Consider the following 15,246-nt stretch of genomic DNA (forward strand, 5'->3'; position numbering starts at 1 on the left):
TGCCAAATTCTGGTGATGGTGATCAAATTTCTGTATGAGGAAAAATAAGATTTGTAAGAGAATTTTCATTATAAAGAGAATGAAAATGGTCTTTTACAGATTTAAGGATGTCTTAAAGAACCATCCTAATATTATGATGTAGACCATGAGCAAAAATATACACTTTACATTGCTTTAAAATTATTAAATTATATGAAATATTGTTGAAAGAAATAGGAAGTGCATTGTCATTGAGTTCAGAAATCATATGACAACTTTTCTTCATATTTATAATTTGATTTGACTGTGCTTTAAGGAATGGTTTATCATTGCATTCTCTTAGTTTTACATGAAGATTGTTGGAAGTTAAATCAAGACAAAGTTTAAAATTGTAAGATAGGAGAGAGAGAGCACACACTTGATGTAAAAGTTTGTTGCTTTTAAGAACCTAAAACATAGATAACATTTCCTTTAAGAAACTACTTTGATGAATCACAGAATGGGTAGAAGGTGGGCAGAGCAGGAATCACACATTGCTCCTAGGTATGAAGTCTGTTCTGGTAACATCAGGTAACTTAATTTAGCCCATCTACCAACCAGTTCCTCTGAGTCAAAAGTTACTGAGGTCAATCTGATGGTAAAAGTGATGAGCCCAATGCGAAGGGCAGTGGGAGGTTCCTGGGTAATCGTACAGTTTTAGTGTACGTCTTTGTGAAATGCCCAGAGTCTGTGAAAAGGAAAGAAAAGACAGGAACAGTGACCACAATAGGTAGAGGAGTGGTTCTTTTTTATGATAATTGAAAGGCAGAATATTGCATGGAATATGGGCATTATAATTGTCTCTCTGTGTGACTCATACTTGCCTATCCTGCTTAAAGTAAGAGTGATCAAGTTACATATTAACTTGTTAGAGAAAAAGGATCATTAATACAAAGAACCATTAACTTCTGAGGGAAAAGTACAGTATGAATGTATGTCTTATGGCATCACCTCCTAATCTTGTCAACGTCATTGGCACACACTGCTCCTTTTCTGGGCTGAAATACGTAATATTGAACGACATTCCTACCTATAAGTGTTCGAATCACAGGAATAAGTGTTGCATGACTGGACGTGCCACCCTGCAGGAGATCAATGCAACAATACAAACTTTTCAAATGTGTTTTTCAGTGGTAATACTTAGCATTTAGATCTATCTGTTTATTAAAGGGATGAAGGAAATGGGGAGGAACATGGTGAGAAAGGAGAGACTAGAAAGAAATTTCCATACATGAGATTAGAGGATTGTGAGAATATTCTAAAAGTATTAAAGACTAAGAAGCAGAGAGATGTGTTATGTGGGCAAGTGAGACAGTGGAAAATTGCTAACGGTTCTCCTAAAAACATATAAAATATATAAGCAAGCAGAGTACGCTCATTTTTATGGGTGTTGCATGGGCTCTGTTTGTAGACCATCTTCCTCTCCGAAGCCCACGCCAGGCTCCTCACAGCCAGTCCCAGCGCCTAGTCTGTTGTGGGCGCTCAATAAATATTAAACAACCAAAGCACAAACTATTGTCAAAAAGTTTGGAATTCACAGGAATCAATAATGTGGTTATTATCATTTAACATTTATTGAGGGTCAACAGCATGACTTAGTCCACATGACTTAGTCATCATCACATATTAAGCAAATAATTAAATACAATATGTATCAACTAAACTTTCAGTTTTACTCCATTGATCTTAAATGTAAAATTGTTTCTCTCTTTTTTTATAACATTGACACATCACGAATTATAAACATTATTATTTAAATAAATAAGTTTCCCTTAGAGTAATCATTACTCTTAGATATTATTAACATTCACTTGAAAGTATGGATCAATCTACAATGTGTACACATCACAGATTCTAAACAGACCAGTGCATGTACAAAGAACAGAAGAATCTGATAAGCGTATCAAGACAGTGACAAATACACAAAGCATGTAATAGCAACTGGGTTTCACTTGCTGTTGTGACAATTGAAAACACTGATACAATTAAGTAGGGTACCATTGTTTACAAAAGAGCAACAAAGGCAAAGAAAGACAGAAACTCTTTAAATGGACACAAATTAGTGTACAGATGAATTTAGAAATAGTTCTTCTTTTAAAGCAAAATAGAATTTTTTATTATAGTAAGTGAACTGCATTATGATACATTTATGATCCACATGCTCCAATTTTACCCTTAATAAAATGATTACTAATTGTGTTCAAATTTATTCTCAGTGGATAACAGGCACTCAAATTCTATTTAATCTTTTTCTTAAATATTTTTTCTGTCAGGTTTGTACTTAAGTGGATCTTAAAGTGGTTTTTAATTTTTGTTAAGAGGATGGAAAGCTATACTTAATGTTTCTGTAATGAAACTTTCAGTTTAATTTTGGGATACTAAAATATCCAAGTTTATAAAGCATATTTTCTCTTAGCATTCAAGTCTTAGAATCTTAGCAATCAAAACTTTCTAGATCAGCCTTCTTCCTAAAAAGGAAATAGCTTCTGTATTCTGACGTGAGGAACATACTACTTAAAAATGTCACAGAACAAAATTTTTTTTTATGATTCAAAGGAGTAGAAGATCACCTAATTTAGGTCTATAATTATAAAACTAAGAAAAATTGTGGATAAGGTCTATATGTATATGTATATTTCTATATTAGACTTACATGTTGGCCTAATGGGGCAATTGTTAAATTTTCTCTTCCATTTTAAGTTTTTTTAAAAAAAATCATAATATAATAGTTGTAATTACTAAAATCTAATTTAGTCAATATCTTTAACCGTTCACCACACCCAGTTTTGTTTATGTAAGAGCACCAATTACAAAGCTCATAACAACAATGACGTAATTAATGACTAGTGCATATTTAGTAATTTCCTTCACTATTTTACTTTAAAATGGAGGGAGGGGTCGTTAAATAATTTAATCACTTATCTTCTGGTTTCTGAAATATTTGGCAACCTTTGATATCAGAAATCACATTTTGATTTACTAAAATAGTATCTTAATTGTACAGTGTTTAGAAGCACAGATCACTGAAATCTGGATCACCCAATATTCTTTTCTCCAACATTTCTTCAATGTTTTTATGCAGTCCACAAATATTTATTGAATATCCTCATGCCAGCACTGTTACAGGCCCCTAGAACAAACTCTTAAAGAAAGCTTTAATCGATGCCATGCACAGATGTGAACGAAAGAAAAAGAAAGTGATTAGCTTATCACTATTTTCTTCACCTTTTCACTGTGGGATTTAAATCACTCTGAAGGCAGAAATTAGAAACAAGGAGATGCTGGACTTTTAACTCAGATCATTAAAGTTAGCTGTGTTGACTGGTCTCCTTTCCTGTTTCCTTCACTGCCCAGCAAGTACGAAGCCACTGGATGCTCCCCCAGAAGGACCATTTTGATCCTCTGACTATTAACAAGCAAATATTATCAAAGATTTTCTTCTGAGAGAAAGCAAGATTGAAAAAGAGAGGGGGGGATTGAATTTAGGGGGGCAGGTCAATTTTTAAAAGGAATGCCAGAGAGGAAAAAGTACACTAAATATGGAAAATGAAATATTAACAAATAAACAAACTAGGCTCCATGAAATACAAGGTACTCTTTCCAGGTACAATACACAAACAGGTAAAGATGAATCCTCATGCAGCGGCACGTGTTGCAATGTTTTATCTTTGGCATTCCTCGGCCCTCACCGCAACGTGTATTGTGGAAAATATTTGTGTCTCCTGATGCTTCTAGGCCATTGCTTTTTAAATAAGGAGAAATAGTTAATGTGTGAGTGCGTGTGTGTGTGTGTATGTCTTTAAAGTGGAGAAATTTATAGAGTTTCTAAATACTCAAAATTCTGGTCTTGCCAATGTTAGATCTTCATGAGCAGAGTAACTAAAAAACATATGAACCATCATGAGTTAGAGATAAAACAGAGGTACATTTTTGGACTTTTGCAGAAGTTAGGTTAAATAATTTCTACTTCTTACATGATTTGAGGCCTAGGTTATTAGATTACATTAACATAAAATTTATTCGGCCTTTCACTAAATGAATTTTCCATAATGTGAAATTTAGCTTACTCAAAGTTTTCCAATTATAATGCAGACTAGGTTTAGAGGTTCAATATACACGATTTTACATAGATCACAAAGTTTGTTTGAAATCTATTTAAGGATTATGAAAATCATAAAGATTTTCCTCAGTACAAGTCCATAAGATCAAACTTAAATAAACGAAAATAACTTTGTAAACTAATTATACCACAATGCCTTATGAATTAGTTTTATACTATAAAAGGACACAGCTTTATAATATTTAAAACTGAAATGATTTACTAAGTCAATATAAAAAAGTCATTGAAAGAATCTTGTGTTGTTTGTACCTAAGCCAAGAGCCTATTTATAAAATAAACAGTATTTTTAATAAAAGAATGAATTTTAAAATCATTTGAAGGGGTAAATTCACATCTCTAACAGCCATTCTTGGTCTCCTATCTACCTGACCCAACATGATAGAATTAATGAAACTGATGCCAACATGCAGGTAAGAAGAAAAAAATAATCTGTGCTCACATCGGTTACATGTTAGGTACTATTATTAGTGTGGGCATTTTATATTCTAGTCAATCTTCTCTTAATTTGCTGTGGCTCTCAAAATAATCTGCAAATGCCATAGGTGAGTAATCAATGCCTTTATCCTAGAAGGAAGAAAAACTATGAAGCTTAGTGAAATCAAAGTGATTTAATAGTTTATCTCATCTATATTGATGCTGATTTTATAAGGAAATATGCCTAAGTAAATGCTAGATACTTATTTAGGAGTTTATAATTGCTCATATCCTTTCACATGTGTTTTCCTATTTGAACTCCACATCTTGTTAGACAGGCAGGTCAGGTATAATTAACTCCATTTTTTAGAGCAGAAATTTAGGCTCAGAATTTTGCCCAAGTAAACAAGTTGAAATTGGGATCCTGTCATCCTACTCCCCTACTTTATATTTTAGAGGCTAAAGTACCCTCTTCAAAAAGAAATTGACAGAAACATTCTATTGCATTCCAAAATTCCAGGTAGCCCCCAGAAGCCAAAGGAATTTGAAAATTTTTTCAATATGATTTACTGTGATTTTTATTTTGAAAAGGCCAGGGAAATAAATCCTTGACTAATTTTTAACTTAACTGAAACTTTAACCTTAGTTTACCTATCTGAAATGTGAAGGATTGAAAGATTTTCTTGATGTATTTATATAAAATATCTAAATTTCTGATACTATGAACTTAATTGAATATCAAATTTAAAAGGGGCAATTGTTTTAATTTCATTCTTGACAAAATTATTGCTAGTTCTGATTTTATGTATTTATTATAACAAATAATAAATATTATAATATATAAAAAGCAGAAGAGTGAGTGGAGCAATAAAAATTATTAGTACTCTGAGCTCTAACAGAAGGCCCAACATCACTTCAAATGTTTTTACTCTACTATACTGTAGCACTTTTCTCTAGCATATTCTGGAGTAACATATTAATATTAATAAAGCTGCAAAAATAAAAATGCATTATTGATAGCATTATGATTTGTAACTCTGAAATTTTAGACCTCTTGGGAGAATCAATTGCTGAAGTCGTCATATAAATTCAAGTTATTTACTTTTACTGCTGTTTTTTTTGCTTTGTTTTAAAATTTACATATTTCTTTTCAAGCAGTAGAAATAGCTTTTGCATAAATAGAGTTGTGTCATCTTTATTTTTTAAACTATGGTCAGTCAAGTGGTATTAAAACCACAGATCAGACGGAAAAGAGGTCTGCCAATTGCCCTGGATGATTTCCGTATTCCCAACCAACTTCAGCATTTTCCTTCATGTAATGAAGCAGTCTGTGGAGTTTTCCTGTTCTGAACTTACGCTCAAAGTTAAGTTATACAAAACAAGGACACCCCAGATTGCCACCTCACATTCTCCCTGGCACAGAAAAACATGCAAGGACAGGGACAGGGAGCAACAGATTTAAAGGTTATTGTCTTCCGCCTGTCTGAAGCGAGTGCTTTCCTCCTCATGTTGTTGTCTTTCTAAAGAAGATAATGTCAACCTCCTTCATTTTTTTTTACCTTGCTCCACTGTCTTGCTTGTTTTCTCTTCCTTCTTCCCAGGTACAGCTGCAAGGCAGAGATAAGGTTCAAATAAAAGTTCTGGATGGAAATGCTGCTTCTGCTCAAAATGGCATCTTGTAACTCATTCAAATGCCAAACATTTATTCTAAACAAGTCTATTTTAAAGCTTTTTCAACATTTCTCATTTCTCTATAATCCAACTGAAACCTACTGTCATAAATCTAATCTTAAAGAATTAGAGGAAAAAAAAAAAAAACCCTTGCTGCCTCTTTACTAGCTTTTGCACACCGTTTTCTAACTTATCCTTCTATACTCTGCTTTGATAAGCAAGCTCTACAAAGAATTCCACTTGACAGGATTGTGATTAATCAACTTACATCCCAGGTTATTGCTGTAGCCACTTAGTTGAAAATGTCAACTAGACACTCCTTTAAAATTCAAGCTTAATATCACCTAATCAACTGAAAGGACGGTTTAGTCATGCTTGAGGTTCATTTAAATATTAAATGAACGCATCTCAAATCACAAGTAACCAAAAGAGAAATAAGATTATCACGTAGGTGCTGTTTCCCCTGACCAACAATTTTCTGAAATTTTACTGCTCTCAGTGGAGCATTACTTGCTTACCTGTTTATTCATCAAAGCAATAGAAAGGATTCACACAAAAATCAGTGTCCCCACTGAAATAACTGATTCCAGGAAGGATCTTCAGAGGACACTAGCAACTATCAGATGAAGGATGAATGGGGAATGAATATTCCCATCACATCCAAGTATCACCCCACAGAGTTGCATGGGGAAAAGTGCAACTTTGAAAGGAAGAAATGTGGTTGTCACCATCCTAACCCACTGATGAAATTTAGAACCATTCACTCATAATAGGACATCCTGACATTCTGCGCTTCCTAACGACATGCAGCGTGGTTTACACAGTATGACCTCTGACGTATTCTTGCCAAGCATACAACTGGAATCAAGCTAAGCCAAAGATTCAGCTTTCAGTTTAATCAAATACAAGATAGAGAGAACATATTAAATAATATTCTGAAGAAACAATCATAGAAATCAAAAGTGTCTACAGTGTGACTGACCATGATATTTTCAAAAAGTTAATGCCATGAACTAGAGAGAGAGAAAAAGGAAAAAAGCCTTTTCTTTAACATTAAACTTGCTAAATTCACTGTTATAGTAGTTCATCTGCAGATTCTTTTGAATTTTTCAAGTAGATAATTTCATCTGTGAATAAAGCTTTAGTTTTTTGCTTTTCTATTTTTGCATCTATTACTTCTTTTTCTCACCTATTGCGCTGGCTAGGATATTTAGTACAATGGGTAATAGAGGTGCTGAGAGCAGACATCCTTGTTCTAATTCTCAGGGAGAAATTTTTCCCTTTTTCTTCATTGAGTATGATATTTGCTAATGGTTTTTGTGTATATCTTATAGATTAGAGACATTTCTTTTATTCTAATATGAAACATATCAAATGCATCTACTATGATAAGTATATTTTCCCTTTATTTTGTTATTCTGGTTAATTACACTGATTTATTTTTGAAATTGCATTCAAGAAATAAAACCAACTTGGTTACTTTTTATCTTTCACATCTATTATCAGACTGGATCTAATATTTTGTTTATATCTGTGCCTCTATGTTCACAAGAGAAGTTCCCTGTATGATTCCTTTCTTTTTGTTTCTTGCTAGGTTTTTGAATAAAGGTTATTCTAGCTCCATAAAATGAATGAATGTTTTCTCTTACTCTGTTCCTGGGAGGTTTGGTGCAAGACTGGTGCCAAGTTTTCCTTAAATGTTTGAAAGAATTCACCAGTGAAGCCATCTTAGCTAGAATTTTCTTTGGGAAAAATTATAATTATGGTTTCAGAATGTCAATTTTATTAACATTTTCAAATTTATTGGAACTGTTTTTATTTTTTAATTATCTGTAGAATCTGTAGTGTTGCCCACTTTTTATTTTCTGATAATGTTTTGTGTCTTCTCTTTTTTTCTTAATAAATTTACACAGAGGTCTACCGGCTTTATCAGTTTTTATAGAGGTCTAATTTTGACTTTTTGCTTTCTCTATTGTGATGTTTAATTTCTATTTCATTAGCTTCTGCTTTTACATTTAAAAATTTCTCTTCCTTCTACTTTCTTTGGATTTCATTGAAAAATTAATTTAAATTAAAAAAAATTTCTTCCTGAATATTTGTTTTCAGCCTTTCTTCTTTTCTAATGAATGTTTTTAAAGAGTAGAAATTTCACAAAAACACTGCTTAGGAACATATTTCCAAAATTTCACTGTCATTTTTTTCTTTGACCTATTTGGAAATGTTCTGCTTTTGTTTCTCACAGCATCTAGCATTATTTCAGACATAGCAAGTGATCAATACATAATTGCTTGGTGACTAAGTGTATTAATTGAAACCCTAGCCTTCTAATGCAGTAAATTTGAATGCTCTCCAGATGATTCGGATTCTGTTGAGCTTAAACAGCTGCATTTCTTCAGTTTTTCAACACTAACTTAACCATCAAGCTATAATCACTAGTTTTAGTTTGGCCCTAAAGGAACAAAACTATTGGCATTAGACCACTGAAGACAAAGCCCTGTTAACACAGATATTACAACTCTTGTTCAAAATGAGTTTGCTTCCATATCAGTGAAATAGTAAAACCAATAAACAGAGCTCTTCTATAAGCACTAAACAGTATGTTAAGTGAGAAACCTTAGCGTAAAGAAGCTATAGTCATGACATCTTTTTCTTTCTGCGGTATTTACCTTTTTTAGTTGAGGCAGCACCAACCTCTTCTTTGGCTCGTTCAGTTTCTGTAAATTCAGACATTAAAGAACGAGAAATGGATATCAGACATGCCAGGCCGGTATCTTAGGGTATTCTAAGTCAGACAAGATGAAAACTGCCCAAAGGCTAAACTATATGTGGCATCTGAGAGCAAAGCAAGCAGCAGAACTCCACGCCATAATGTGCTTGTATTTTTTTAACTTATGAGCTTTCTTAAGTAACAATAGAGAAACTCTTGCAAGATACAACCCTGTGGTATTAAATTTTATGCTTATATTACTTATGCTTGTAAGTAATGACCATAAAAGAAGGTGGCTTATTCCACAAAATCACACTGGAACACTAATTTATTAGATTATAATCAAATCTTAAATGATGCATGAGTTGTGGGGAAGAACACTTGATAGGCCTTCTTTGTTTAGCCAGGGATGGCCAGCCATATTTGGCCTCAATCAATCACTTTATAGTATAAAATATTAGCCATAATGTTACAGAAAATTCCATTTGAATATTGCTTTGAGAGAGAGGGGGGAAAAAACGGATTAAAAAAAGGCCAAAATGGCTTCTTGGAGTTTTTCTGAACACCTAGGGTGGAAGATAGGGGAACTCTCCTGAAAACATAATCTGAAATGCGCATCCTAGTACAAAATATTATACCTCAAATTAAGGCTAATTAAAGTTGAAGTTTTCTTTGATCCTCAGGAAAATTAGAAAATGACAATGAGCTGGTAAATTTTTACAAAGTTTAGTTACTCATTTTATTAACTTTAAATTATTTGAGGCTGTTGCCCTAGGACACCTGTATTTGTAGTTTTACTTTTATTCTTCTTTGCATGTGTGTATAACCCTGTTACTCATTTTACAGTCAGTGGCTAAGGCTCTAGAAACAATCAAAAAAAGGGTCTTCACGCCCCTTTGTCTTCCCTGTGCCATAGATCTTGGGCTGTGAGAGAGATCAAATGTCAGGAACAGACTTTCACATCGCTTTCAAGTTTTAATTCCACAGTATTAGATACCACACACTTCATAATTTGAGCCCAGACAAGAAGCCCTGGAAATATCCTCTTCTCCAGGCCGTTTCAGGATCCTGAGCTCCAGGACTAAGCAGATCCTTGGATGTTATACAGCTTTGAGGAAAGACTAGACCAGTGGCTCTCAAATTTGGCATGCATCAGTCACCCAGGAGAGCTGTTCAAACACAGATCCTGGACCTGATACAGTAGGTCTGGGCATGCCCTAAGAATCTACATTTCTAACCAGTTCCCAGGTGATGCTTATGTTGCTGGTCTTGGCAATATTTTGGAAATTAATTACCACACTTCCCCTAAGACACAAGGGGACTGGTCCCCCTGGAATCGTCAACCTTCACTTCAGGTACTATCACAAACCTAGGCTTTGTATTTCTCCTAAAAACAGACTCTTTTCCAAAGTCTTTCCACTGTGTCATCTCTCTATCACAGCTTGCCTCCGTATATCCTCAGCTTCTTCTCAAAATGCGCACTTTGCTTTCTTCCTTTAACCAAACTCTAGTTCCCTGAGGACATTGCATCCTCTGTAGTCTTCTAAAATTGGAAAAGTTTTTTTTCCATCTCTTACATACCAAAGTGCTTACTTCTGCTTTTTAACTAATGCTTTAAATTCTGTTTATAACTTCTCTTTACTTCTTATTATCTCTAATATGACCTCTTCGCTTCCTCCAAATCCCGATTGTTTTGAAGTCCATGCTATCAGGTTGCACCTGGCTCTAACCTGCTCTGTTGTTGCCATTAACCGACCTCGTGCCTGTGCCCTGTTATTTACCCATTTCTACACATAGTTATCCTCTCTACTATCACTATTGTGACTTTTCATTAACCACTCTCAATTCAGGCCTCACACTAGACTAAGCTGGGGAGTTTTTATAAATCTATGAGATTAAAACATAGTGGATCCAGGATGGGCTTCTGATTCTTAGTTAATGAGTCTGGGATGAAGCCTGGCCATTTGTCTATTTGTAAGCTTGTTTCTGTCATACATTTACATGCATATATTCTTTTTCATTATAGGTTAATCTAAGATATTGAATATAGTCCCTTGTGCTACACAGTATAAACATGTTGTTCATCTACTTTATATATAGTAGTTAGTATTAATTCTTGCAATTTTCTTCCTTCAAATCATGTGCTGAGATGCAGTGTTAAAATAGTTAAGCCAGATAGCCATTAGACTTGGATAGCATTAGTGTTTTTGGTGGTCTACATAAACAAAACAAAACCAGTCAACTAGATTGAGTCAACTAGATTTTTCCTGAATCAAGAAAATGATACTCAAGAGCTACTATCATAACAGCCAAATAATGAAATTTTCTCAAATAAGGCAATATATGTTATAGCCAATATGTTTTGGGTTTTTTTCCTTCACTTCCATGTCACCTCTATAACTTTTGACCTAGCTCCCATTGGTAGAATGCTCTCAATCTTTTTCAGTTTTTTCACTGCCCTACTTGTTTCACTGTTTACTCAAATAAGCTGTTTAACTTTTTACATAAGCAATGCTGATATGAGGAGCTGCAGTTGATTGATTTAGCTGCTGTATAGTATTTCACTGAACACATATTCAAATTGTAAATTATGCATCCATTCTCCTGCAATGGACACTAGGTTATGTCTGATTTTGTGTTATTATAAATAACAACTTTACTTTTTACATGGATTTGCTCTAATCCTGTCTATCTCACCATTCTTTTTTAATTCAACACCACAAAATTATATCACGTAAATAATTTATGTTAATTAAACTATATATCTACTCTCTCATTTCCTCTCATAATTTAAGATAATGTAAAATTATACCATGAATATTCAGGTTATATACACAAAATTATGTGCCTCATATTATATGGGTGACTGAAGGAATTTTTCAAGAGTATTTGTAATGATATGCAATTTTCACCTTAGGCATTAACTTTATAAATAGCTTACTGTATATAGAAGTTATGTAAAACTTCTTCTGCTGTATGGTTTCAAGACCAAAAGAGAAAAAAAGTTTTTAGTTGGGGAAATGGATGGTCATATTGTTAGCAGAGATTTTAAACAACTTATGAATTATCTCTAATTAACTTTTATATTGCAAGATAATGCCTTGTTAAGTTCAAATCTTTCAACCGTATAAGGAGTTGAGTATTAATTCTTCTGAAACTTTTATATTGGGTCTAAGATGATTTGGCAACTAAATTTGCTAATTTCCTGCAAAAGATGCTGATCTCTTAAAAACTTGATTGGATAGTGTGTTTCATAGACAGCAGAACTTACAGGGTTTTTTTTTTTTTGCAAATGAATATTTTTATCTAAATGTCACATTTTTCTAGGAAGAAATGTTCATTTTCAGAGTAATCTCCAATCTAAAGTTCTCTACCAGTACTGCAAAATTATCAGTTTTGTTTTATATATTTTCTTGATTATGCATTCTACAGACTAAGTATTAGCATACTAAATACTCCATAATAAGAAGTTCTAATCAGTTTTGTATTCAACTAAAATTTTTCATGAAAATATAAATGGAATTTTAGATTTATGTTACATCTCTCCTCCATAATGTCTTTGGAAACATGTTCAACTGTAATTTTTTAAAAGACATTCTCACCAAGCTACTTGATATTATATTTTCCAATTTTTCTGATATATTCACCAATGATATACTCTGTCTCAAAAATCTGGCAGTAAATAAAGAAAGCATGCATTTGTGTTTTGTATTAGTACCATCATTAATACTTTTGCAGCTCTAAATTGAAAGGAAAATATAAACGTAATTACGTTGTGCATAGAAATAAGGTTTGATCATAAATCTTGTATACAAAGTTTAAAGAAGCTACAATAATATTTTTCTAAACTTAAATATACACCATTATACCTAAAATAATTTTCATTAATGGCAATTTATTAGGTATTTCATCAAATTGAAAAATACCAACAAAGAAATACGCATTTACCTTTAAGCATATTGTCAAAGCTACTATTGATGCAAATGCCATGGTATATTATAATTTTCAGTCAATTTTCATAATCTGATGATAAAAGCCTTAAAAGGAAATTATGATATTGCAGGAGCAGTAGTTAATAAAAATTTTGGGGGTCTTCATTTCATTAAAAACACAATAGCTTTCACTGGTAGGCAAATTATGTTGCCTTTTGGTCTGATCAAGTGATTAATCTTTAGGAAAATTAAGTCTAATTGTTTAATAAACTGAAAGATCACTTATCATTCTGCAAAATGGAAAACAAAAATAAAAACAACTCAAAAAGGGGTTATGATCTGGACAAATTAACAGTTACAAATGAAAGTTTGATAGATAAATTTTAGTAAGAATGAATGCATGGAAAAGACAAGGTTGGGTAATTATGCATGTTATTTGAATACAACAAATAACCATAGCAATAAACATTTGGTAAGCCAGCCTCAAAAATTAGCATTAGCATCGTCAATAGCAGAAATTTAAATGAGTAAGCTGCTGAAATACACTTTTTGTTTTTTCAAGTTTTATTCAACATACTTGCTTTAACTTGTTTTTCACTTGGAGCTGTTAAGAACAAGAAATAACAAGATCTAAATCAATTATAAGTTTACTTATGTCTCTCTAAGTAGTTTTAAGGTTGTTTTCATTTTTTTAAAAGACTATATTATAAACTTGGAAACTAAGGAAAAAAGGGGGTCTGAGAAAGCAAATACAATGCTGTGCTGTTTTCTTTGCTATACTTTAAATATATGCCATGAACCCAACACAGAATGCTCATTCATGACTGATTCATTTTGTTTTCCATTTTAGATTATCTAAGAATCTGATTGTTTTAAATAGAAGTCAATGCAGTTTCCTTAAAATCTACAAAATTATATAAGAAGGAAGTGAATTGGTAAATTATCCAATGGTTTCAATTCTAAAAATACAGCTAATTATTGCTAAGTTGCTACACTGTAATAACATCCTGGAATGAACAGGATGACTTTAAGAAATTTGAATTATTGGGTTTTGTCAGGTTTAATCTTGGATAATAACTTTTAGCTATTGAAACTCTCAAAATTGATTATACCAATGGTCATTCTTTATGTCTCTCCATGCTTATATGTATCTGTGATCTATGCTCTATTTCAGCTTTCTGCATATGTACATACATGAGACTATGTGCTATGGCCCAACTATGGGAATGTTAGCCCCAAACACATAATCTGTTCCCTGTAAGGTAGGTAAAAACATTCATTCCTTCCCAAAGGATAAGTAATATCAGTGTAAATGTGAAGTAGTGAAATGTGTTATTATTTCATAGAGTAAATTAATTAAAAGTCATTCATATTTAAATTTTTTAAAATTATGATTATTCATTTTGATGTTTCTCTTTTCATCCAATCAAATGTTATCAAGTGCCCAAAATGTTTCTGACATTATAATAGGCACTCAGGGGATAAAGATATAAAAAAACAATCTTCGTTTTCTAATTTCTGACTGTTTAAAGTGGAAAAAATAAAAGCTAATTATGATTGCAACAGTATATTAAGTGTTTTTATAAAAGAAAGAAAACAATGCTATTGGAACTAGTTGCTGAGACATCTAAATGAATTTGGGTCTTCTGAGGAAGTCTTACAAACCTGGAAGAAGAGTAAGAAACTGTGGCTTTGAACCTGTGGTTTGCTATGGTCTGTGATGGGGTGGGCATCTAGTTGAGCTATATTTGCATGGTTATTTATGTAATATTATAATTGCTATTTGAATGCATTGCCAATGTAAAAACTATCTCCATTTAAATACAAAAAATGGGAGGAGTGCCTATTAGACATTACATGAGGCTATGACCACCTACACCTACACACACACACACACACACACACACACGTAATCAGTAAAGTTCCTTGAGCAGAAGTTTGCCAGATAAAGCCACAAGTGGTGTTTTGAAACCAGATCAATAAAAAATGTTTTCAGAAATTTGCATTTATTTTCATTTGAAACAACAAATAGGGCAAGTAAGTTAAATGCCAGAAACTTTTAAGAAAATCATTTGATATCTGTACTGACTACATTCTTAATTTTTGTTTGTATGTATGTTATTCTGATTGTACAATTCTTCATTCAGTTTTCTCTCTCATTTGAATGTAAATATATTGAGGACAAATTCTACCTCTACTTCTATTGCAACTCCCCTGAATACTCAAGATGTGTCATTAAATAACATTTTGAATAGGGAAAGAATATTTGCTGGAACCAAGTAGTTCATATTTTAAAAACAAAGAAATATCAGATGCATTTACAGGAAGGGTTTTGTTTTTACTTTTGTTTCTGTAAAACAGTGTTCCTCAAACAGTGCTTTGAC

The 15,246-nt window shown here is 32.7% G+C and overlaps 1 protein-coding gene across 1 annotated transcript in view; it reads right to left on the bottom strand.

Annotated features, from left to right (window-relative positions):
• The window catches only part of TRDN (triadin), a gene marked incomplete at its 5' end in the record, with an annotated part of 362,619 nt that overhangs the window by 77,140 nt on the left and 270,233 nt on the right, over positions 1-15,246 (bottom strand). The window contains 3 exons of the mRNA XM_072965935.1: positions 6,112-6,159; positions 8,890-8,937; positions 13,440-13,466. Coding sequence (XP_072822036.1) covers positions 6,112-6,159; positions 8,890-8,937; positions 13,440-13,466 — 123 coding nt within the window. The remainder of the gene's footprint in view (positions 1-6,111; positions 6,160-8,889; positions 8,938-13,439; positions 13,467-15,246) is intronic.

This window comes from Vicugna pacos, chromosome 8 (assembly GCF_048564905.1).
Source record: "Vicugna pacos chromosome 8, VicPac4, whole genome shotgun sequence".
In the NCBI taxonomy this organism is placed as follows: domain Eukaryota; kingdom Metazoa; phylum Chordata; class Mammalia; order Artiodactyla; family Camelidae; genus Vicugna; species Vicugna pacos.